The sequence below is a fragment of the Megascapheus bottae genome, chromosome 10 (assembly GCF_031878675.1).
Source record: "Megascapheus bottae isolate mThoBot1 chromosome 10, mThoBot2.hap1, whole genome shotgun sequence".
NCBI lineage: Eukaryota > Metazoa > Chordata > Mammalia > Rodentia > Geomyidae > Megascapheus > Megascapheus bottae.
This window is the reverse complement of record NC_143518.1, coordinates 63023549-63047462: the sequence shown is the minus strand read 5'-3', so window position 1 is coordinate 63047462 and position 23914 is coordinate 63023549. Positions and strand designations below refer to the sequence as shown.

General features: G+C 44.6%; 1 protein-coding gene and 1 pseudogene across 1 annotated transcript in view; one reads left to right on the top strand and one right to left on the bottom strand.

Annotated features, from left to right (window-relative positions):
• Positions 1-8976: 8976 nt before the first annotated feature.
• LOC150058602 (U6 spliceosomal RNA) lies at positions 8977-9070 on the bottom strand (annotated as a pseudogene).
• A 2632-nt stretch (positions 9071-11702) lies between these two features.
• Positions 11703-23914, top strand: part of Cdc73 (cell division cycle 73) — a 93792-nt gene continuing 81580 nt past the window's right edge. The window contains exons 1-4 of the mRNA XM_090341482.1: positions 11703-11851; positions 15423-15528; positions 18325-18394; positions 23826-23888. Coding sequence (XP_090197608.1) covers positions 11721-11851; positions 15423-15528; positions 18325-18394; positions 23826-23888 — 370 coding nt within the window. The 5' untranslated portion in view covers positions 11703-11720. The remainder of the gene's footprint in view (positions 11852-15422; positions 15529-18324; positions 18395-23825; positions 23889-23914) is intronic.

The window sequence follows — 23914 nt, the reverse complement described above, 5'->3', positions numbered from 1 at the left end:
CTTAAAGGGATACAGATTACACCTGGCAAAATTGACCAGGATTTTACTGGAGAAATCAAAGTTATGGCCTCTGCCCCGAAACACGTGGTATCGATCCCAGCCGGTCAAAAATTAGCACAATTAATACTTGTGCCTTTACCTCCCGGGGAGACTGCTAATTCCCCATGTGGACAGAGAGGATTTAGATCTTCTGATATCTATTGGGTACAAAGCATAAAACAAGAGAGGCCTGAGATGACTATATTTATACAAGAAAAGCCCTTTAAAGGAATATTAGACACTGGAGCAGATGTGTCTGTGATATCTAAAAAACATTGGCCAGCCCAATGGCCCCTGACAACCTCTATGACTTCCCTACAGGGGGTTGGGCAAGCAACTGACCCACAGCAGAGCAGTGCGATCCTTGTTTGGAGAGATGAGGAAGGGCACTCTGGTCATTTTCAGCCATTTGTCTTGGATCATCTGCCAATTAATTTATGGGGTCGTGATATCATGGAAAAAATGGGAGTGTATATGTTTAGTCCTAGTGCTGCGGTCACTAAGCAGTTACTTGATCAAGGCCTCCTCCCCTTTAGGGGACTAGGCCGAGCAGCACAGGGGGAGCTAGAGCCACTCCAACCCCAGTCTCACCCTACGAGACAAGGATTGGGGTATCCCTTGACGGGAGGTGTCGTTTGCCCTCCCCCTCATGCTGATCCCATAAATTGGCTCTCTGAACAACCGGTATGGGTTGAACAGTGGCCTCTTTCACTAGAAAAGATCATTGCAGTACAGCAGCTGGTACAGGAACAGCTGGACTTGGGGCATGTGGCCCCTTCTAACTCTCCATGGAATTCTCCAATTTTTGTTATAAAGAAAAAGTCAGGTAAATGGAGGCTGTTACAGGATTTGAGAAAAATAAATGCCACAATGGAACTGATGGGGGCCCTACAGCCTGGCTTGCCTTCACCCATGGCAATCCCAAAGGATACTTATAAGATTATTATAGATTTGAAGGATTGTTTCTATACTATACCCCTGGCGCCTCAAGACTGTAAGCGCTTTGCCTTCAGTGTCCCCTCTGTTAATTTTAAAGAACCCATGAAGCGATATCACTGGCTTGTGCTCCCACAGGGCATGGCAAATAGCCCAACTTTATGTCAAAGTTTTGTAGCTAGAGCCATTTCTTCCACTCGTGAAAAATTTTCTTCTGTTTATATTGTTCATTATATGGATGACATCTTGTTGGCTTGTTCTGACCCTATCGTCGTACGACAAGCCTTTGGACAACTAAAGCAAGATCTGAGCCTCTTTGGCCTTATAATAGCAGCTGAAAAGGTTCAGGAACACCCCCCTTTTACATATCTAGGCCATATATTAGGCCCACACTATTTTAAAAGCCAAAAAATACAATTAAAAACTTCCCACTTAAGAACTCTTCATGATTTTCAGCAATTCTTAGGAGATATAAATTGGCTTCGGCCTTATCTAAAGCTCTCCACAGGAGAGTTAAAACCCCTTTTTGATCTCTTAAAAGGAGATACCAACCCTACATCCTTGCGTGAATTAAATCCTGACGCCAGGAGGGCCATCCAAATTGTAGAAAAGGCAATTTCCCAGCAACAAGTGACCTATTGTGACTATTCTAAACCATGGGGAGTTTATATTTTAGCTACTTCTCACTCCCCAACTGCTGTATTGTGGCAGGATGGCCCACTTTTATGGCTTTATCTACCATCAACACCCGGCAAAGTGCTGACCCCCTACTATGAATTGGTAGCTAATCTGATACACATGTGCCGAGTGGATTCCCGTAAATATTTAGGTCAGGAACCTCATTTTATCTGTGTCCCATATAATTTACAACAACAAGATTGGCTATTCGCCCATTGCGATTCTTGGGCCATTGCTTGGGCCAATTATACGGGAAAAATTTTGCATCACTACCCGTCTAACAAACTTCTCCAATTTGCTGCGTGTCATACATTTCTATTTCCTTCCATAGTACAGGCCTCGCCTTTATCTTCTGCCGCTTTGGTATTTACAGATGGATCCTCAAATGGAACGGCTGCTCTGACCATTAATGGGAAAACTCAATCTTGGGTTACAGGTTTTTCCTCCGCCCAAGAGGTGGAATTAGAGGCTGTTTTACAAGCACTCGTCCTGTTACAAGACGAGCCCTTTAACTTATACTCAGACAGTCAATATGTAATTCGTGCTCTTCAAGTCATAGAAACTGTTCCCTTTATTGGAACTACTAACTCCAATATTCAGACCCAATTTCGCCAAATACAAACTTTGCTTTGTTCTCGCAACCACCCCTGTTTTTTTGGCTTTGTTCGAGCTCACACTAATCTTCCTGGCCCTTTAAGTGAGGGCAATGCAGTTACTGACTCCGCCACCAGAGTTTACTTAACTCAGGTTGAACTTGCTAAGCAGTCACATGCCATCCATCATCAAAACAGTCGAGCCTTGCGCCGACAGTTTAAATTATCTAGAGAAGCCGCGCGGCAAATAGTTAAGACTTGCTCCAACTGTGTCCCTTTTTCACCAGCCCCCCATTTAGGCATAAATCCACGAGGACTGCTTTCTAATCACATTTGGCAGATGGATGTCACGCATGTTCCATCATTTGGCCGATTAAAATATGTTCATGTTACTGTAGATACTTATTCTAATTTTATCTTGGCCACCCCCCTTGCTGGGGAAGCCACTAAACATTGTATCTCTCACTGCATTCGATGCTTTGCTGAGATGGGGATTCCCTCGCAAATAAAAACAGATAATGGCCCTGGCTATGCAAGCCGAGCATTTCAATCCTTCTGCCATTCCTATAATATCACTCATATTACAGGCATTCCTTACAATCCTCAAGGTCAAGGCATCGTGGAGAGAGCTAATGGATTATTAAAACATCAAATTGCTAAAATACAGAAAGGAGAGTCATATCCCGCTACCCCTGTGAATATACTTAATCATGCTTTATTTGTTTTAAATTTTTTGAATTTGGATTCAAATAATTTATCTGCTGCTCAGCGATTCTGGGAAAAAAGAGCGCAGCGTCCTTTTGCCTTAGTAAAATGGAAGGATCCCCTAACTGGTGCTTGGCATGGACCCGATCCTGTTCTAACCTGGGGTCGAGGGCATGTATGTGTTTTTTCACAAGGAGAAAATGACGCCCGCTGGCTGCCTGAACGCTGCGTTCGGATCGTGGAGAGTGACAGTGGCCATCCAAGCAGTGACTCACTGGGCCTACACCCCCAACCCTCCAGTGGTGCATCCTGCGACGTGGGAAGGACCTGAGTTATTTGTGCATGTCAATCGGGACTGCTACTGATCCACTTGTTCCACACATTCATATGAGCTGTGTTTCTCCTCCTTTTACTATTATGTAGGGACCTTTTAACATATTTATTGACTCTACACAATTTAATATGTGACATTATTTTGTCTTTACCAGCCCTCTTCTTAATAACCTTTTTTGTAAAAGATGCCCAGGTGAAAAGCAAAGGCCTCCAGAGGTAAGTAGAAGTCGGCCGACCCCCTTGTATGTCAGCGTTTTATTTTATTTTATTTTATTTTTGTTTGTTTGTTTGAAAAGGTGCACTGTGGGCCTAAAACAGAGGCCTGGGTGGTCAAGGGACGCCTTGACCCCCCCTCCCCTTCTGAGTTTCTTGTCAATAACAAGGCATACCTGAGAGTCCCACCAGCAAGACATGTCTAAATCTAAAAATAACTGTTTGGTGAAAACATTCATTTGAGCTCATGTTTTTTGTGTTAAGTATATCTGATTGAGTCCAATTTTCTTGTTATATGTCAATGTCTGATTATTTAAAAGTCTCTGTTTGTCTTGTTCGTGTTACATATTTTTCCTTGTCCAGTTTTGTCTTTAAAATTGGTACCATTTCTAAGTATGGATCCTTATGGTTTTTCTGTGCGTACTCAAGCACACATCCTTGTTATTTATTTGAACATTTCTGGGCCTGGTATGGCCCCTCCCAATCCGCTGCAGCTGAGGTGAGCAGAGGCCAGACAAAGCAGCTGCAGGCTTCGTTCAGTTTCCTTTTTCCTACAACCTGCTGAAGTGACAGTCTAGAGACACTTGGTGACAGGACACAGACTTGTCTTAGTTCTCCTAGGTTTAAGACTCCCACCCAACTTTCATCTGCAAAAAGTAATATGTCTGATATCAGAAACAAACTCTGGAAGAATAAATTTCAGCTAAGTTGCCTTGTTAGAAAGCTTTGTTTAAAAACAAAAACAACAACAACAACAACAAAAAACCTGGTTGTCACCTCCAAGAATAAGCTTTGCAAAAACAACAACAACAAAAACAACAAAAAACAACAACAACAAAAAAAACCCTCATGGTACTAAAATTTCCGGAAAATGAACGGCCGATATTAATTTTGCGCACTTTAAGATCTTTGAGTATGAATGTGTGTACGAATGGGTGTGAGTGAACATGTTCAAGGTTAAATTGTCAGCATGCTGTATAAAACAATGGTTGAGCTCATTTGAAACACAAAAGCAATTGGGTAAATCTAAGTCTAAACTTCAAGAAAATTAGTAGGTTTGAATGTTTCCTATGTCTCAAAGGATTATTGCATTGTCTTAAAGAAAAACTGGTAAATATTTTTCTAGATCCTGAAATCTGCATTTTATTGCAAGGCATACAACTGTTTACATTGTAAACATTGTATCCTGTTTAGCACAGAGATGTTAGGGAATTTGGGATTTATTACTTTAAGTTAAAGTTTGGAAACATGTATTAGAGATTTAAATGTGAAATTGTTCATTAACGTCAGAAATTTTGCCTGTCTGTCTTTTCTTGCAAATCTGATGGTAAAATGTGGATAATGTGATTAGTATTTTAAAGGAATGTTTAAAGGTTTATCTCCATGCTATTGGGTGTATTTAAAAAAAAAAAAAAAAAAAAAAGAGAGGAAACTAAGTCCAGACCTAGACTTTTGGTGCACTGATGTCTATAGTTCTTGCATTAGGGAAAAACTGTTATTTGAGTTTAAATTGTTGTTGGAGTTTAAGACAGTAATCTAAACTGCAAAAAAAAAAAAAAAAAAAAAAAAAAAAAAAAAAAGCCCTTTTCTAAAAGGCAAGAGGAGTGACTTGAGCCCTAGGGGGCCTGAAGGCAGAAGGAGTTCTTTGTGCCCTTAAAGGTTTTTCAATTGCAAATAAAGGCTAAGGTGTTGATTGTTTAAGCCAGTATCAGCAAAAGTTTTAAGAACATTGGAAATGGGTTTCTAAACAATATTTGAAAGTGAAATTGTCTTAAATGTTTAAAGAAAGAGAAAAAAGGAAAATCAGGACTACCAAAGTAATTGTTTAATTGCTATTTCAGCTTACTCTTGTAAGTTACTTTATAGCAATCTCCAGAAGGCCCATGGAGAAGGACAGCAGATCCTCATTCAGATGTAAGTTTGGCCCTCACCAAGTTCCAGGTAAGATCATGCTTAGAGACTATTTCTGTATTGACCACCTTGTTGCTTCTAATTGGAGTAAAGTGGCCTTTTGTAGACTCATTGATCTGAAAGCCACAGTTTTGAGCCTGCCCGGGCAAAGCAAAGTCCCTGTGAGACTGTGGTGTCTAATCTGCCAGCAGGATGCTGGGACAGAGTTGCTTTGGAGCTCGAAGTGGCAGAGTGCTAGCTCTGAGCTGAAAAGCTGGGGGGAAGCACTCAAGCACCAAGCTCGGGACTCACAGTGGCAGGGCGCTAGCCTTGAGCTGGAGAGCTGAGAGACAGCGCCCAGACCCTGAGTTCAAATCCAGCAACCAACAAAGTGAAATGCCAATGGGATGTTTATCCCTGTGTGGAGAGACACTACCGGGACAGGAAAGCCTCTGCTTGGATGGCAGAGTTGGTGTCAGATCTTAGAGTCACTTGTGCTTGGCCATTCAAATTAATCAGAGCCGGGAGGTCATAGAATAGTTTGTAAGCATGCCTTACTAATGCCCGTGCCTTTCATAACTGGGCAGGAACTTGTCAATCTTCTGTGATAGTGGGTAGTTTAAAGTCCTAATTGAGCGAATTTTTTTATTTTTGACACCAGCCACAAATTCAGGAAAAGTTTGTGGATCTGAAGCTTGTGTCTCTATTAATCTGTTTAGATCTGACAACTGAAGCATTGTTAAGGTTGCAGAAATTTAGTTCCCCAGACAATCAAGAAAAAGCCTTTGCAAACGGGTGCTAGGTAGGCTGCGCTGTTGTGGCCAAGGATGGTTTGTGCAGTTGTTGAATGTCAAGTATGATTTCTAGTTTGGAGTAGATTGTTGTTCCTGGTGTCTAATCCTTGCAACCCCTTGATAAAACGGGCTAGGCTTCTTAAGGTCCCTGGTCAAGCGTGGAGACGGCGCCCCTGAGTCAGCTTGAAGAAGTCACGGAAGTTGAATCTCCGCCCATCAAATCCCCGTTGGACCAAGGGACCAAAGTCATTTTTGGAAAATGTGACAGGATAAATTAGGGGTATAGAAAAGAGTAAAAATTGCACTTGTGTTTCTTTTAAAATAAAAAACGGGGGACATGTTGGGAGCCAGAGTGGAATCAAACTGTACCTTGACTTGCATCAGATGATGGCTATATTGTCTTATTGCTTTCTGGCCCTATTCTATGTAAATGACCTGAGAATTACCATATGAATGTAACACCTGGAGGTTCCCTGGGAGAGGAGGAGGGAAGAAGGGGGAGGGGAAAATAAACGCGGCAGTCTAGTCAGTCTTTGCCTGGACTGCGGACATCCCGGACCTAGTGTGTCTGTCTCTCTTCTTTTTCTTCCTAGTCCTTGTCCCCTATTTCAGGAACCCCAATCTGCGAACCCTGGTTTGCTGCCGGTTGGCCCCGGCACCTATCTACTTCCTAATTGGTCATGAACTTACAATTGTACCTATCAGTCATCTGTTATAGTGGGCAGTAAAAAGCTAAGGTTGTTAAATGAGGGACAGATTACAAACCAGAATGCTAAACAGGTTGTAGTACTCTAGCCCCAGAATAACACTATGCAGTTGTAAAAAGTTAAATGTTGTACAGAATTCTCAGTTGTGAGTAAAAAAAAAAATTATTGCTCCTAACGACATCTGACCTTGGCAATCCCTTGGTAAAATAAGCTAGGGCTTTAGGTCTCTGGATAGGCAGGGCCAGCACCCTCGGCAGCTTGAAGAAGTGACAATAGATGGATCTTCACTCATAAATTCTCCTTAAGATCAAGGGACCAAAGTCATTTCTGGAAAAACGAGGAAGGATAGATGAAAGGAGCAGGCCTGAAAACAGTAGTAAGCTTACAAACCCCAGCTTCATCAGGAAATCCTAGCCTTACAAGAGGAAATCTGGTTAAGAAGAGTTGTTGGCCTGATACATTGCTCTAGGCAATGCCTAAAAGCTCCCTTAAAACTCTTGGGGCCCCTAAACAATTTTATTGACTATTTCTGGTGCTAGCTTTCCATCCAAGCCTTAGGTTAAGTTCACTTAAGTTTAGAACTTGCAGGTGACTCAGAGGAGACATATGAACAGTCAGGAAGACTCTACTGGCGCCCAGCTTGGATCCAGTTCATCCCTTCCAACCCGGAGACTCTGCTTGGATTGAGAAGTTTGTGAAGCACATGCTCAGAGCCTCCTGGAAGTGACCCTACATGTTCAACCTGACCATCCCCATTGTGGTGAAAGTAGAACGGAACCCCCGCCTCCACATGGGGCAAATTCCTGGTGGAAGGCTACTTTGGATCTGCTGGAACTATGACTTTTGTGTCACCCTCTGTTAACTCCTTTCCTGGATCCTCCTTTCTGTGACACTCTTGCTGGGGGACATAGATTTGTAAACCTTACTCAGCCTGACCTGGGCAAGGACTGTTGGCTGTGTTTTAGCTCAAAGCCTCCTGATGGCATCAGTCAGGGTGTATCAGTCATACAGAGCCAACGTTGACTGTTGGAGATTTTAAATTATAGGAGGAGACAGCTCAGGCAAAAACTAAAGGAAACTTGTACAGCCTAAGGGGGTAAAACATGTTTTTATGCCAGTGGAACAGGCCTAGTACAAGAATAGCCTCTTTATAAAGTTTGTTTAAAGTACCTTATTTAAGCTTATGGTCCCAAGGCCCAAAGCAGCCATCTGAGAAACAAATGATTTGATTTCATGTACATAAAACCAGTGGGGGAATGAGATAAGGAGACTGGGTCAAAGCAACACTGCCTTGTTCTCACAGCCATCCTGGTGTCTGGCTAAGTGATGGGTGGTGGGGGGAGACTTCAAAATTCTACTGGTGAAATGGCCATTTATTGAATTGCAGATGTCATGCTGTTTTGCCCCCGGAGCGCTTTGCTACACAGAATGGTTTATCTCTGATTGTTTCCCTAAATGGTTTGATTTGCTCAGTTTATCTCTGATTGTTTCCCTAAATGGTTTGATTTGCTCACCTCTAAGTGTCTCCCTATATGGTAAGTTTAGCTGACTCCTGAGCTACCTACATGGAAAGTTTTGCTTGTACCTCACCTTTTCCATGTATGGTCAGCTTCTGTTGGGCTTAGCCCATCACCCTGAACATATGAGTTTTGTCTTTAAAAGCTTTGTGTGGGCCAGGAGTGTAGCTTAGTGGGAGAATGCACGAAACCCTGAGTTTGATTCCTTGGTACCACATACTTAGAAAATACTGGAAGTGGCACTGGGGTTCAAGTGGCATAGTGCTAGCCTTGAGCAAAGTATGTCCAAGGGCAGTGCCCAGGCCCTGAATTCAAGCTCCAGAACTGGCAAAAAAAAATGTGGCTTCTCTGTTTCTCACTACTGAATTCCCATACAACAATACAACGTGCATTTGTTTACATATATACTTATAAATTAGATCTAACTTCCACATATGATAGAAAATGTGAATTCCTGTGAATGTTACTTCACTTAACATAATCTCTCCATGTCCACCATTTCTTTTGCAGATGATGTAATATCACTTTTCCTCATAAGTGAGTAAAATTCCACGGTCTATTTATGTCACATTTTCTTGAGGACCACTTCATGAAATTGTGTGCCATCCTTGCATGGGGCCCATGCTAATCTTCTCCTTATGGTTCCATGCGCTGCCAAAGTCAGCTTCCTTATTCCCTCCCTCCTTCCCTCCTTTTATTCTTAGATGCTTGGGATTGAACTTTAAGCCTAATTTCTATCACTGGACTACAGTACTAGCCCTCCCTACATGACCATTTTTTTTTTTTTTTTTGCCAGTCCTGGCCTTGAGCTCAGGGTCTGAGCATTGTCCTTGGACTTTCTCAAGGCCAGAGCTCTACCACTTGAGCCTCAGCACCACTTCTGCTTTTTTTCTATGTATGTGGGACCAAGGAATTGAACCCGGGTCTTTGTGCACGCTACGCAAGCACTCTACCCCTAGGCCAAACTCCTGGCCCTACATGACCATTTTTGCACAACTTTTGGAAAAAACAAATTGTGATTCCTGAGGGATTACATTCAGGATTTTGTGATTGTAAGGTAGACACTGCACCACTTGAGCCATACCCCTGGACCCCTTTGCCTCGGCTGTTTTCAAGAGGAGGTCTCACTTTATGCTGGGGAAGAGTTGGGGTGCAATCCTTGTGCTTCCCTATGTCACTGGGAAGATGGCCCAGCCATTGTGGTCGGTGTAGCTGACATAATAAGTGTATGCCTCCGGTGCCAGCTATTGGTTGGGATGGAGTCTCTCAAACTTTTTACCTGGGTTGGTCTTGAATCTCAGTCCTCTAATTTCTGTTTCCCAAGTAGCTAGGATTACAGGTCTGAGCTACCATGCCCAGCATGGTTGAAGAATAAATCAGGCTTCCCCATCGTGATTTCCAGAGAGCGTTGGGCCTTCACTGCCCAAGGACTCGGTGTAATTCAGCTCTATCTGCATGTTTGTATAATCCTGAATCACTGGTGCCAGCACTACTGTGGCCTTGAGGCCAGGTTTTGGCCAGATACCACTACTGCCTAATGAACACACAAAAGCAACAGCCAAGTTGGTAAACAGGTTGGTTGAATCTGTTCAGGGGGTGCGGGCTCTGCAGGTCTACACTGTGATGGGTGGAGGTAGGTAGTGAGTTTGTGCTGGACCCTCCTGCGGAATCTGTTGTAACTTACAGCAAGACCACCATTCTCACCATGACTGGCTTCTGTTTTTGGCCTGCTTGAATCAGAAAGGATCCACTGTAAGACAGTTTTTTTGGGGGGGCCAGTCCTGGGCTTGAACTCAGGGCCTGAGCACTGTTCTTGGATTTCTCAAGGCTAGAGCTCTACCACTTGAGCCTCAGCACCACCTCCAGTTTTTTTTCTATGTATGTGGTACTGAGGAATCGAACCCGAGTCTTCATCATGCTAGGCGAGCACTCTATCACCAGGCCAAACTCCAGGCCCCTTTAGAAGATTTTTTTTTTTTTAAACAGCTTACTGCTACATCTTTAATCCTCAGGAAGCTAAGATTTAAGGACCACAGTTTAAAGCTAGCATGGGCTGACAATTCAGTGGTTCTTGAGCTTTCCTTTAACAACAACAAATCCAGAAGTGGAAGTATAGCTTTTCTCGAGAGAACAACTACAGCAAGAGCAGGAGGACCTGAGTGCCAGGGTGACTGTCACCCACACAGCCATGAAGTGGTTTTTAGATACAAACGAGTGCTGTGGCTTCTGAAGCTTCTCATGCAGTCTAGCGCAATCTCAACATTTCCACACTGGGGATCAGACTTGAAGTCCGATGTGACTGCAGATACTCACAGGGCCTCCTGCGACAGCAAGCCACGAGCTAAATCTTGACTCCCTCGCCGCCTGTAACGACATCACCTGTCCTTTCTGTTTCCTTGCCAGTCCGGGGCCTGCACCCAGGGCCGAGCTCCTGTCCTCGGCCTCTCTGGAGCCGCAGCACCGCTTCCGGCTTGTCCCGGTGTGTGGTTCCGGGGAATCGAGCCCAGGCAGGCTCCCTCCCAGCCTCAGTGCCGATCACAGTTCACGGAGCGGCAGACAGCCGGGCCCGGAGGCTCCGGCCGGTCACCCTCACCCCGGCAGCCCCCGGCAGCCCCCGGGGCCCCGCGGCCCAGGCCCCAGGCTCACCCGCGCTCGCGCACCAGGCCTCCGCGGGGCTCCCCTGCAGCCCCGGGGAGGACGGCCGGCCCGGACGACGTGAGCCCACGCGCCGCCCGCGCCGCATCCCCTCGGGAAGCCCGGCTTCCCCGCCTCCCAGGCGCCGCTCCCGCCCCGGGACCCCGGGTCGCCCCCGTGCGCGCGCCCGGGACGCTAGCGCACCTGTCGCCTCAGGACGTGCTCCTCCCGTGCGTGCGTGCGTGCGCGCGCGCGCCGGACGCCGGCCAGCGCCTCCCGGAGAGAGCGCGCGCGTGCCGCCGGTGGGGGCGTGGCTTTCGGCGGGGAGTCCGCCCTGCGCCGCGTGGGAGTGTGGGAGGGGCATTTCCCCAGGCCGGGCGCAGCGCCTCCTGGCGGCGGGCGTGAGGCGCTGGCGACGGACGCGCAGTCAGGCGTTCTCGGCGGGCAGCCCTCGGCGGGGCCTCGCCTTCAGCGCGGGGTCCTCGGCGGCCTGGGCGGCGACTGCCCCTGCTGACGGGGGCGGCTGTTGGTGCGGCGGCTGTTGGCTCGCGGCGGCGGCGCGGCGGCGGCGGCGGCGGAGGCCGAGGCCGAGGCGACGCGGGAAGGCGGCGGCCGGCGCGGTGACGGCGGCGGCGCCCGGGGCGGGCGGCGGCGGCGGCGGCGGCGGCGAGGGGGGGGAAGATGGCGGACGTGCTCAGCGTCCTGCGACAGTACAACATCCAGAAGAAGGAGATCGTGGTGAAGGGGGACGAGGTGATCTTCGGCGAGTTCTCCTGGCCCAAGAACGTCAAGACCAACTACGTGGTGTGGGGGTGAGTGCGGCGGGGCGGGCGGGCGCCGGGCCGGCTCCGCGGCCTGCGTCCCCGCCGTCGGGCCGGGCCCCGCGGGCGGGCGGGCGCGCGCGCGCGGACAAAGTTACCGTCGGGGCCCGCGGTGGGCGCGGCGCGGTGGGCGTGCGGAGCCCCCCGGGGCCGCCCCCTCGGCCCCCGCGTCGTCGGGGCGGACGCCTGTGCCCCCCCCACCCCCCGACGAGACCGCTGGGCCGGGACCCGACCGGCCCCGGGTTTCCTCCGGGAGAAAGTTGGCGGCGGGGTGCAGCGAACTTTCCCGCCGGGTTCGGGGAGCCGGGCTGGGGAGGGGGGGCGGCGTCGGGAGGCGGACGACCCCCCCCCCCCGCCGCCGCCCGAGCTGGAGCCAGCGTCGGGTTCCCCGGGGGGCCGGGGCCACTCCCGGGGTGTCGCTGTCACGGGTGTACTCGGTCCGGAGCCTGGCTTGACGGAAAGTCAGTGAAAAAGAATGGGACGGAGAATGTGGGGGGGTCCCTCGGGGGGGGTCCCTCCCTCCTCCGCCCTCCCCCGTCCCGTGCCCGGTGACTGTTGAGTGAAACCTCGAGTGAATGACGTTCTGGGCTTCCCTCGTAAAGGGATTGCACAGTCGGGATTAGAGTGCATTGGCTTTATGTGTATCTTACGTGCTGGTAAAAGTGTCGTGAAGGTGTAAAATACCTTCATCTGAGAAGCAGGACTCTTGAGCAGAAGAGAAACATCTGATGATAAATGCACCCTACTGGGTACTTAGGGACGGTGGGTTGGATGTTTGCATCCCACAAAGTTTGCTTGTCTAACGAAGAGAAGAAATGAGCGGTAAAGAACCAATAAGAGGCCCGGAGTTGGGCCCAGTGGTAGAGTGCTTGCCTAGCATGCACGAAGTCACGGGTTCGATTCCTCAATACCACGTACATAGAAAAAAGCTGGGAGTGGTGCTGAGGCTCAAGTGGCAGAGCTCCAGCCTTGAGAACAAAAGCCCAAAGACAGTGCTCAGACCCGGAGTTCAAGCCCAGGACTGGACAGAAAAACCCAAACGAATTAGGTGACTCACACCGGTCATCCCAGCTACTCAGGAGGCTGATACCTGAGGATCGCTGTTCCAGGCCGACCCGAGTAGAAAAGTCTGAAACTCACCTCCGATTACCCAGCAAAAAGTTGGAAGTCGCACTGTGGCTCAAGTGGAAGAGTGCTAGCCTTGCACAGGAAAGCTCCGGGACAGCGTCCCTCCCCGCCAGCACACACACACACAGAATGGGCAAGAATTCTGTGCATGAGTGGGAAGGTGATGGGAAGATGAATTGTCTTCCAGGGGCCAGCGTTGGAGGGGACATCTTGACAGCAGTTGATTGGTGCCGGTGGACAAGGAATCTTCAGCGATTTTCAGGCTTTGTGGGCAGTAATTCCCACAGAACTTCACTTTCTCTGTGTGTATGTGTACCGGTGTACACTGGTGCATGGATAGTACAACATTAAAAATACCTTTTTGCAGGCTATATTATTTTTTAAAACCCTGCTTAAATTACTTGATACAATAATTGACAGATGTGTAAGTGGTAGCAGCACTAGCCACGTGCAAAAAGATAATGGAAAGCACACTACCCCTGAATTTAAACCCCAGTGCAGACACCAGAAAAAAAACGAAACAAAAAATGGCAAATGATCTGTGGTTTGAAATACATGGACTTTCAGGAGAAGTGTTGGTAGAGAACAGAAAAGTAGACCTGAGGTTGATTTATAGTGGTCTGTATGTAGATAATAAATTTGGGTTATGTTGTAGAAGGAATGGTGATTGGAACCTTGAGTGATGTATGTACCCGCAATAGAAAGTTTCGCACCCTGAAGATAACCTTGATCTTTATTTTATGTTGATACTGGGGTTTGAATTCAGGGCCTGGAGTTGGCTAGACAGGGGGATCCTTTTTGAGCCAGGCCTCCAGCCCTTTTCCTTTAGTTATTGTTTGGGTGACAGCTCATGTCTCTACCTGGGGGAGCACCTTGGATCATGATCTTTTATCAACCTCTCCAGCTGTGGGGATTACAGGTTCCAGCCATGAGTCCAGGCTGTGAAGTTGTGTTTACTGTAACAGTTTTATTATTAACAATGTTGTTCAGCAGTATTATATTTAAAAAGCCATAGAATACACTTCTTCTAAGTTTAATATTAATGATTTGATCCTTTTAAGGATATTTTCCGATGTGTAATTGGCTAGTTTCTTTCTCTGTTGAGTAGAGCCTCAGTCCAATTCTAGGAAGTGTATCATACTTTTTAGATGAGTTTATTTACTTTTCCTATTGTATTTTTGCTACTTTTTAATAAAATTTCCTCTTCCTCCTCCTCCTCCTCCTCCTCCTTCTCCTCCTCCTTCTGAGTGCTGTCCCTGAGCACAAAGGTTAGTGTCCTACCATTTTTGTTTTTTTTGGCCAGTCGAGGGATTGAATTCAGGGCCTGAGCACTGTCCTTGGACTTTTCTCAAGGCTAGAGCTCTACCACTTGAGCCATAGCACCACTTCCAGCTTTTCTATGTATGTGATACCAGGGAATCGAACCTGGGTCTTCATGCATGCTAGGCAAGCACTCTATCACTAAGCCAAACTCCTGGCCTGTGCCCTACCACTTTGAGCCATAACACCACTTCTGGTGTTTAGTTGGAGATAGTCTCACAAACTTTCCTACATGGGCTGGCTGCTAATTGCAATTCTTGTCTCAGCCTCTTGAGTAGCTAGGTTTATAGTGATGACTCACTCACTGGCACCTGCCTTAAGTGTAGTTCCTTCGTTCTTTGGTTGGGGGGACGCTGTCTCTGAGCTCTTTTGCTCAAGGCTGGTGCTCTACGACTTGCAGCGACAGTGCCATTTCCAAACTGTTATCATTATTACTATTATTATTATTTTTGGCAGTTGTGGGACTTGAACTCTGTGTCTGGGCGTTGTCCCTGAGCTCTTCAGCTCAAGGCTACCATCCTACCCCTTGAGCCACAGTGCCACTTCCCCTGATGAGAGTCTCAGGAACTTCTGTGCCTGGGCTGGCTTGGAACCATGGTCCTCAGATCTCAGTCTCCTGAGTAGGATTACAGGCGTGGGCCACTGTGCCTGGCAGTAAAAAAGTGGTTTTTAAGTAGTTGTGAAAGGAGTTTTTTTTGTCTTCCTTTGTGTTCTTTTTCTCCTATAGACAGTCCGCTTATTATTAGGTTCTATAATTTATGTGTATTTTTAGATGTGAAATACATTTTTAGATAGCTTGCATGGGTATAGCTAAGAGAATGTGAATTGGGAATAGAAGTCTTTCCTCTCTGGGTGCCAGTGGCTCATGTATGTAATCTTAGCTATTCATTATTCAATAGGATGAGATAATGAGGACCGCAGGTCAAAGCCAGTCTGGACAGGGCTGTCTATAAGTCTCTTATCCCCAATTAAGCTCCAAAAAAGTTGGAAATGAAGCTATGGCTTAAAGGGAAAAGAGCTAGACTTGAGCAAAAAAATCCAGTCCCTAAGTTTAAGCCCCAGAACCAGTGCCAATAAATTAATTAAAAAAAAAATCTTGCCTTATTTATTGCAGGACTGGGAAAGAAGGCCAGCCCAGAGAATACTACACGTTGGATTCCATCTTATTTCTGCTTAATAATGTGCACCTTTCTCATCCAGTTTATGTTCGACGTGCAGCTGTAAGTAGAACTCATTTTCAAACTTGTTCAGTTACTTCATTGATAAATAGACATGTTTTCACCATGGATAGCTCCTTTCCTTTGGTTTCCTGTCTGCGAAAGTCTCTTAGAGGATCAGAATTATTGCTGCTGTGTGATTGGTACAATGTTAAAGTTGGGATTTCTTCAATGTAATACATTGGTAATGTTGATAGCAGTGGCAGTTTTACAGACACTTACACAGATGTTTAAAATGTATATAAAGTCCGTGGAATGATCTTGGTATTCTGCAACTTGGATATCGATACTTTTTTCATTTTTCGTGCCATTCCTTGGGCTTGCACAAAGCTAGTGCTCTACCACTTGAGTCATAGCTCTACTTCTGGCTTTTGGTAGTCCACTGGAGATAAGCGTCTCATAGACTTTCCTGCCCTGGCTGGCTTTGAATTTGGATCCTCAGATCTTGGCTTTCTGAGTAGCTAGGATTATAGGCGTGAGCCACTAGCAACTGGCTTTAGGACAGTTTTTAAAAAAAATCATAATATTAACAGTCACATTTTCAGAATAATAAATATTATGATCATTATTTTTATTATTATTATTATTATTATTATTATTATTTTTACCAGTCCTGGGACTTGAACTCAGAGCCTGGGTATTGTCCCTGAGCTGCTTTTGCTTAGGGCTAGCACTTTACCGCCTGAGCCACAGCTCCACTTCTAGCTTTTTGTTCAAGATTGGCACTTGAGCTACACCATTTTGTTGATTAATTGGAGATGAGAGTCTTGAAGACTCTTCTGTCCCACTTGGCTTTGAAAACCTGGATCTTCAGATCTTAATCTTAGCCTGAGTAGATGGGCATGAGTTGCTGATGCCTAGCTATAGTGCCTTTGTTGTTTTTTTTTTTTTTCCTTTCTTTTTCACTCAAGGTTAGCATTCTATACTTTGAGCCACAGCATCACTTCCAGTTTTCTGTTGGTTAATTGGAGATAAGACTCTCATGACTCCCTGCCTGGTTTTGAACCACATTCCTCAGATCTCAGTTTCTTAAGTAGCTAGGATTAGGCATGAGTCACTGGTACTCAGCTATAGTGCCATTTTAACATCTTTATCCTATGGCCATAATATATATAATTCAGTCATGAGTAAATGATGAAGTGCATTATCAGACTAGAAACAAATTTAAAGAAAATTAATTTAGATGTTTATAGCATTCTATGCGGACTTCTTATAAATAAGAAAAACTTTATGGGCTTTTAGGCGTACAAGGAGAAACTAAAATTGATTTAAAAAAAAAAGGATTAGAGATTAGTTTCCAAGTGATAAAATAGTTCAACAAGTCAATAAGAAGTAAGTGTAGACATGAGAAAGGGTATGTGAAGTAATGCACCTTCTATCTGGTGAATATAATGTAACCCTTCTATTAATTACAATAAAAAATATATGAAAAAAAGGAAATAATAGAAAGCAAAAATAAATAAATAATGGAAACCACACACACAAAAAAGAAGTAAGTGTAGATGTTGGGAGCTATTATGAGATAATTGTCATTTTAGATGATGAAGAACTTCCAACTGTGTTTACATTGTATACTGTTTACATTAGAAAAATGACATGGAGAGAGTGACAAAGATACTCAGAAGCTCAAAGCTGGCTTGCTGCTGCTTGCTGTGAATGTTTTATTCCTCTTTTTACACATTGCTAATGTAGGTAATTACAGGAAAATTACCCAGTTTTCTAAGATGCATATGTTCTTTTCAGACTTAATTTTTCAAAGTATTTCTTCTGCTTACAGAATTTATTCACACTAAGAAATAAAAAGAATGATGTAAGTCGGGCACCAGCGGATCGCTTTTGTAATACCACTTAGAAGGCTGAGATGAGATGATTGCTTTTTGAAGCTAGCTTCTGAGACTCTGATCTCCAATTAACATCCCCAAAGCCACCTAGGCTGTGGTACAAGTGGTAGAGTGACAGCTTTGAGCAAAAAAGCTAAGGGACAGCACACAGGCCCTGAGTTCAACCTTCATGACTACCACCAAAAAAAGGAAAATTATGTGACGGTGGGCACTAGTAGTTGATGCTTGTAATCCTTAGGAGGCAGAGCTCTAAGGATCACGGTTCCACACCAGCCTGGCAGGAAAGTCAGTGAAACTCTTAACTCCAATTAGTCATCAAAAAAAAAAAAAAAATGGAAGTACGTCTGTGGTATAAGTGGTAGATTGCCAGCTTTGAGTTGAAGCCCTAAAAACGGACATAAAAAAAGTAAAAAGAATTATTTGATGTAGAAGGTACATGACCACTTCTATTAGTATTTTCCTGTATAATCTCTTGTACTTTATTTTATGTGAACACAGTATGAATCTGTCATTGTCAAGCTTAGTTTTGGTGGATAATTTACTTCATTTGGAGAGGTCAAGTTGAATATTTTGATGTCTGGTTTGTGTATGAGAACATACTAACATACTTTATGAACTGCGACAGTAGGAAATAAGGTGTTAGTTCCAGGCAAATACTACTATTCGTGAAGTTAGAGAATAAATACTTAGACTAAGTTAAAGGGAAAAAGGACTGGATTGGTACTCTGAATAGGGATAGTCATTGCTTCTTTTTGAATAATTATCTTTTATAACTTACTAGAATTTCAAAAGTTTATGAACAATGAACACATTTAAAATGGTTTTTAGTTTTTTCTAGGTTTTTAGTTTTTTCTAGTCTAACATTTTTTATTTTTCAGTATTTAACATTTTTAATCTAGCATTTTTTGACGTTTCATGTAGTTATCTTTTTAATAATTCTTTCAAATGTTGACTCCAGACTGAAAATATCCCTGTGGTTAGAAGACCTGACCGAAAAGACCTCCTTGGCTATCTTAATGGTGAAGCATGTGAGTAGTTTTTAAATTGCTCCCACTCTTTTCTTTAATGTTGGGGTTTGAATTTGGGACCTTGTGTTTGCTAGGTAGGTACTGTGCCCCTTGAATCACCTTTCCCCAATCCTGGTTCCTTTTTGCTTTTGCTATGTTTTTCAGGTAAGTTTTACATTGTTGCCTAGACTGTTACCTTTTATAACTTTGCCCTTTCCTTCCCATCCCCTCTAGCTATGACTGCAGGCATGTCCTTCTAGGCTTGGCTTGTTGTGAGATGGAGTCTGTTCCTTTTTATGTATTCTTTGCTAATTTTTTGCCTGGATTGACCTTAAACCATGACCCATTCATCAGTTCACCACTTCTGTGTAGATCCCTCCCTCCCTCCCTCCCTCCCTTCCTCAATTTATTTTATTTTTGTTGATAATGGGGCCTGAACTCTAGGCCTGGGCCCTGTCCCTGAGCTCTTCAGCTCAAGGCTAGCGTTCTACCCTTTGAGCCACAATGCTATTTCAGGTTTTCTGGTGGTTAATTGGAGATAAGAGCCTCATGGATCTTCATGCCCTGGCTGCCTTTGAACTATGATCCTCAGACCTCAGCCTCCTGAGTAGCTAGTAGTACATGGCCTGCCATTTCTTTCTGGAAGCCACTTCTGTCTAGTTTTTCATCTAACTAAAATTCTTTACAAGGCCACCTGACTTAAAGTTTGATTTATCCTTGATTTCTCTAGACCCGTCATGATATTAGGTACTGTTGGTGATTTCCTCTTTTGAAAACATTACTTTATTTGCATTTGGGCCACCAGACTTGTCTGTATACCTACTTGTTCCACCTCATTGTGTTTTGATTGCTTCTGTGCCTATCATCTTGAGTTTGGAAGTTTCTATTTTTCTCTCTTAATTCTAAAATTTCTAGGTGATCTCTTCCATTATTATGCTTTGAATACCTTGTACCTTTTAGTAAACTGTGAATAACATAGGTGTGAGCTGTATAAGTTCACTTTGTGTGAGTATTTTTTGAACTTTATGACAGTTTGAAAAAATGACAGATAAACCATGTGTCTAGAAGTACTGAAAGTTAAGAAAATGTTATTTCATAATTGCTTAAAAATTTGTGGGTAATTGGGCTAGGAGTTTGGCCTAGCAGTAGAGTGCTTGTCTAGCATGCAGTAAGGCCCAGGTTCGATTCCTCGGTGCTACTTACATAGAAAAAAGCCGGAAGTGGTGCTGAGGGTAAAGTGGTAGAGCTGTAGCCTTGAGAAAGTCCAAGGACAGTGCTCAGGCCCTGAGCACTGACCAAAAAAAAAAAAAAAAAATGTGGAGTATAGCCTTATTTTAGTTTATTATTTACTACTGTAAGGTATTCACAGATCTATTATACATACCTAAACTTACTGTAAGGTATTCACAGTTCGATTATACATACCTAAACTTAGCAAAATTTGTACACGTTAGTATTTACTACTATATGTTACCATTTATAGTCTAGAAAAATGTAAACAAGCATAAAGATACGTTTAATTATAGCTACATAAAATTAAGTGTAGTATATAATTTCTGCTTCCAGTTGTTACTGTGATGAGCTCAATGCTTGTATTTGCTTAAAATAGTATTGCAGGAAAAAGTGATCTCAGGTTTTTGTGTATTTTTTATTTATTTATTTTTTTGGTCATGGGACTTGAACTCTGGGCCTGGGCGTTGTCCCTGAGCTCTTCAGCTCAAGGCTACTGCCCTACCCCTTGAACCACAATGCCACTTGCATTTTTATTGTGATTAATTGGAGATAGTGCCCTGAGCTCTTCAGTTCAAGGCTAGCGCTCTACCACTTGAGCCACAGTGCCACTTTCAGCTAATTGGAGATAAGAGTCTCAGGGACTTTAGTTCCCAGGCTGTCTTTGAACCTTGATCCTCAGATCTCAACCTCCTGAGTAGCTAGGATTATAGGTGTGAGCCACCAGGTCTGGTTTTTATGCATTTCGTACCATATGTAATATGTACTACATATAAAATGTGTTAATAAGTTTTCAAGGAACCTCTAGTAAATAAGGTGTCAACTTTCTAGGTAGTCAAACTTGGACATAGATTTTTGTGTGTGTGTGCTGGTCCTGAATTATTATTATATTTATTTTTTTGTCGGTCGTGGGACTTGAACTCTGAGCCTGGGCGTTGTCCCTGAGCTCAAGGCTACCACCTTCCTTCTTGAGCCACACTGCCACTTCTGGTTCTCTGGTGATTAATTGGAGATAAGAGTCTCACGAACTTTTTAGTGCCTGGACTTTTAAGTGCCCAGGTTAGCTTTGTACTGCAGTCCTCAGATCTCAGCCTCCTGAGCAGCTAGAATTATAGGCGTGAGTCACTGGGCCTGGCTCCTGAATTATTTTGTTCAAGGTTAGATCTCTAACGCTCGAGCCACAGCTCCACTTCTGGCTTTTTGGTGATTATCCCTTGGAGATAAGAGTCTCACAGACTTTCCTGCCCAGACTGGCTTCAAATCACAATCTTCAGGCTGAACTCCTGAGTAGCTAGGGTTACAAGTGTGTAAAGAGCAAGAAATCAAGTAGAAAACTTTCAAACTCAACTTGGTAGGCAACATATAGATTTCTCTTTTTTTGGCCAGTCCTGAGGCTTGAACTCAGGGCCTGGGCATTATCCTTGGGCTTTCTCCAGCCTAGCACTCCACCGCTCAGTACCACTTGAGGCTTTTTCTGTGATGTGTATGGAGGCATCAAACCCAGGGCTTCATGCATGCAAGGTGAGCATGAGCACTCGACCGCTAGGCCCTGCTCTTGGCTCTGCACGTAGATTTTATACAAAGGTTTTCAACTTGCTGGGCAATGAAGTCCCCAGCCTCCTATGTTGCTCAAGTGTCAACTGCATTTATCTACCATTTTCTGTGCTCCATGTTTATACATTCATTGCTACACCTTTCCTCTGATTAACAGGCATCTGAAATTTAGTATGTCCCAGGTCGAATGCTCAGTCCTGTCTCCTTCCCATCTGCACCCACATGCACACACCCCAGAATAAGTGAGTCTGCCCATTCTATATTAGCAAGTAATGCTACTCTATTTGTGCAGTTGCTTAAGCCCAAATTCTGGTGAAATCTTTGGTTTCTCTGACATCTTGCTTCTGTTCTATCCCCAAGTCCTTTTTTCTTTTTATGACTCAGACAACTTTGGACTCGACTACTCTTACCCTGTTTCGTTTGTCTTTAGTTGTTTTATGGTCTTCTCGTGTGTGTGTGTGTGTGTGTGTGTGTGTGTGTGTGTGTGTGTGCGCACGCGCGCGCGCGCGTGCGTGTGTGCATGTGCATGAGCTCAAGGAGTTCTTGAGCTCAAGGCTAGCTCTCTCCCACTTGAGCCAAAGCTGCACTGCTGGCTTTTTTTGGTGCTAAATTGGAAATAAGAGTCTCATGGACTTCCCTGCCCAGTTGGCTTCAAACTGAGATCCTCAGATCTCAGCCTCATGAGTAGGATTTCAGGCATGAGCTACCAATGCCTGGACTTTTTGAAATCTCCGAATAGGCTTGTTTTTTTTCGCTTTTTTTTTGTTTAGTCCTGGTTGAATTCTGGGCCTGGGTGCCGTCCCTGAGCTCTTCAGCTCAAGGCTACTGCCCTACCATTTGAGCCACTGTGCCACTTCTGGTTTTCTGGAGATTGGAGATAAGAGTCTCACTGACTTTTTTTTTTTTTTTTTTTTTTTTTGCCAGTCCTGGGCTTGAGCTCAGGGCCTGAGCACTGTCCTTGGACTTTCTCAAGGCTAGAGCTCTACCACTTGAGCCTCAGCACCACTTCCGGCTTTTTTCTATGTATGTGGTACCGAGGAATCGAACCCGGGTCTTCATGCATGCTAGGCAAGCACTTTAACCACTAGGCCAAACTCCCGGCCCTCACTGACTTTTTAATGCCTGGACTGGCTTTGAACCATGATCCTCAGATCTCAGCCTCTTGAGTAGCTAGGATTACTGGTGTGAGTCACTATGCCTGGCTCAATGTATGTAGGTTTTTTATTTTTTATTTTTTGCTAGTCATGGGGCTGGAAGTGAGCACTGTCCTTGGGCTTTTCTCAAGGCTAGCATTCTGCCACTTGAGCCACAGCACTACTTCCAGCTTTTTCTATGTATGTGGTACTGAGGAATCGAACCCGGGTCTTCGTGCATGCTAGGCAAGCACTCCTACCACTAGGCCAAACTTCTGGCCCCTTGATGTAGGTTTTTATAGTTTTATTATGTTGGTCCATTAAAAAATAAAAGAAATTTGAGCTAGGTGCCAATGGCTAACACTTGTAATCCTAGCCACTCTGGAGGCTGATATTTGAGAATTGTGGTTCAAAGTCAGCCCCAGGAGGAAAGTCTGTGAAACTTTTTTTTTTGGTCAATTGTAGGACTTGAACTCTGGGCCTAGGCGCTGTCCCTGAGCTCTTCAGCTCAAGGCTACCACCTTACCCTTTGAGCCACAGTACCAGTTCCGGTTTTCTTGTGGCTAATTGGAGATGAGTCTCATGGACTATTTTTTTTTTTTTTTTTAGGGCCCAAGCTGGCTTTGAATCTGGACCCTCAGATCTCAGCCTCCTGAGTAGCTAGGATTATAGATGTGAGCAACCACGTCTGGCTATATCTGAGAAATTTTTATCTCCACTAAACTATCAAAACAAAAGACAGCAACAAAAAAAATGGAAGTGGAGCTGAGGTACAAGTGGTAGAGCACTAGCCTTGTGCAGAAAACTCAGAGACAGGCCAGGAGAAGGGCCTAGTGGTAGAGTACCTACTTAGTATGCATGAAGCTGTGCCTGGATTTTCAATTTCTCTATACCACATACACAGAAAAAGCTTGAAGTGGTGCTGTGGCTCAAGTGGTAGAGTGCTAGCCTTGAGAAAATCCAAGGATAGTGCCCAGGCTCTGAGTTCAAGCCCCAGGACTTGTTTTAAAAAAAAAAAAAGCTCAAGGACGATGCCTACCCCTTAAGTTCAAGCCCCAGGATAAGCAGTAAATAAACTAAGTAAATAGAAAAGATAATTTAAAGTTTTCTGCTGATCATGAATAACCAAAAATTGCCCTTTTTTTTTTTTTTTTTTGCCAGTCCTGGGCTTGAGCTCAGGGCCTGAGCACTGTCTTTTTCCTGAGGCAAGTGCTCTACCATTTGAGTCACAGAACCACTGCTGGTTTTTCTGTGTATCTGGTATTGGGGAATCGAATCTGTGTATTCCTGCATGCTAGGCAAACACTCTACCACTAGGCTAAACTCCCAGCCCTCTCGTGGACTTTTTTGCCCCAGCTGGCCTCGAACTGTAGTCCTCAGGTCTCAGCTACCTGAATAGCTAGGATTACAGGTGTGAGCCGCTGGTGCCTAGCTCAAGCTTACTTTACCTAGGGAAATCCCTGCAGTTGTATTAATAGCTAATATATGTGTTCAAATAGTGATGTGCTTATGTAAATTGTTTTTACATTTTCCAGCAACATCGGCAAGTATAGACAGAAGTGCCCCCCTGGAAATAGGTCTTCAGAGATCCACTCAAGGTACGCTTGTCACATTTTTGTTTTCA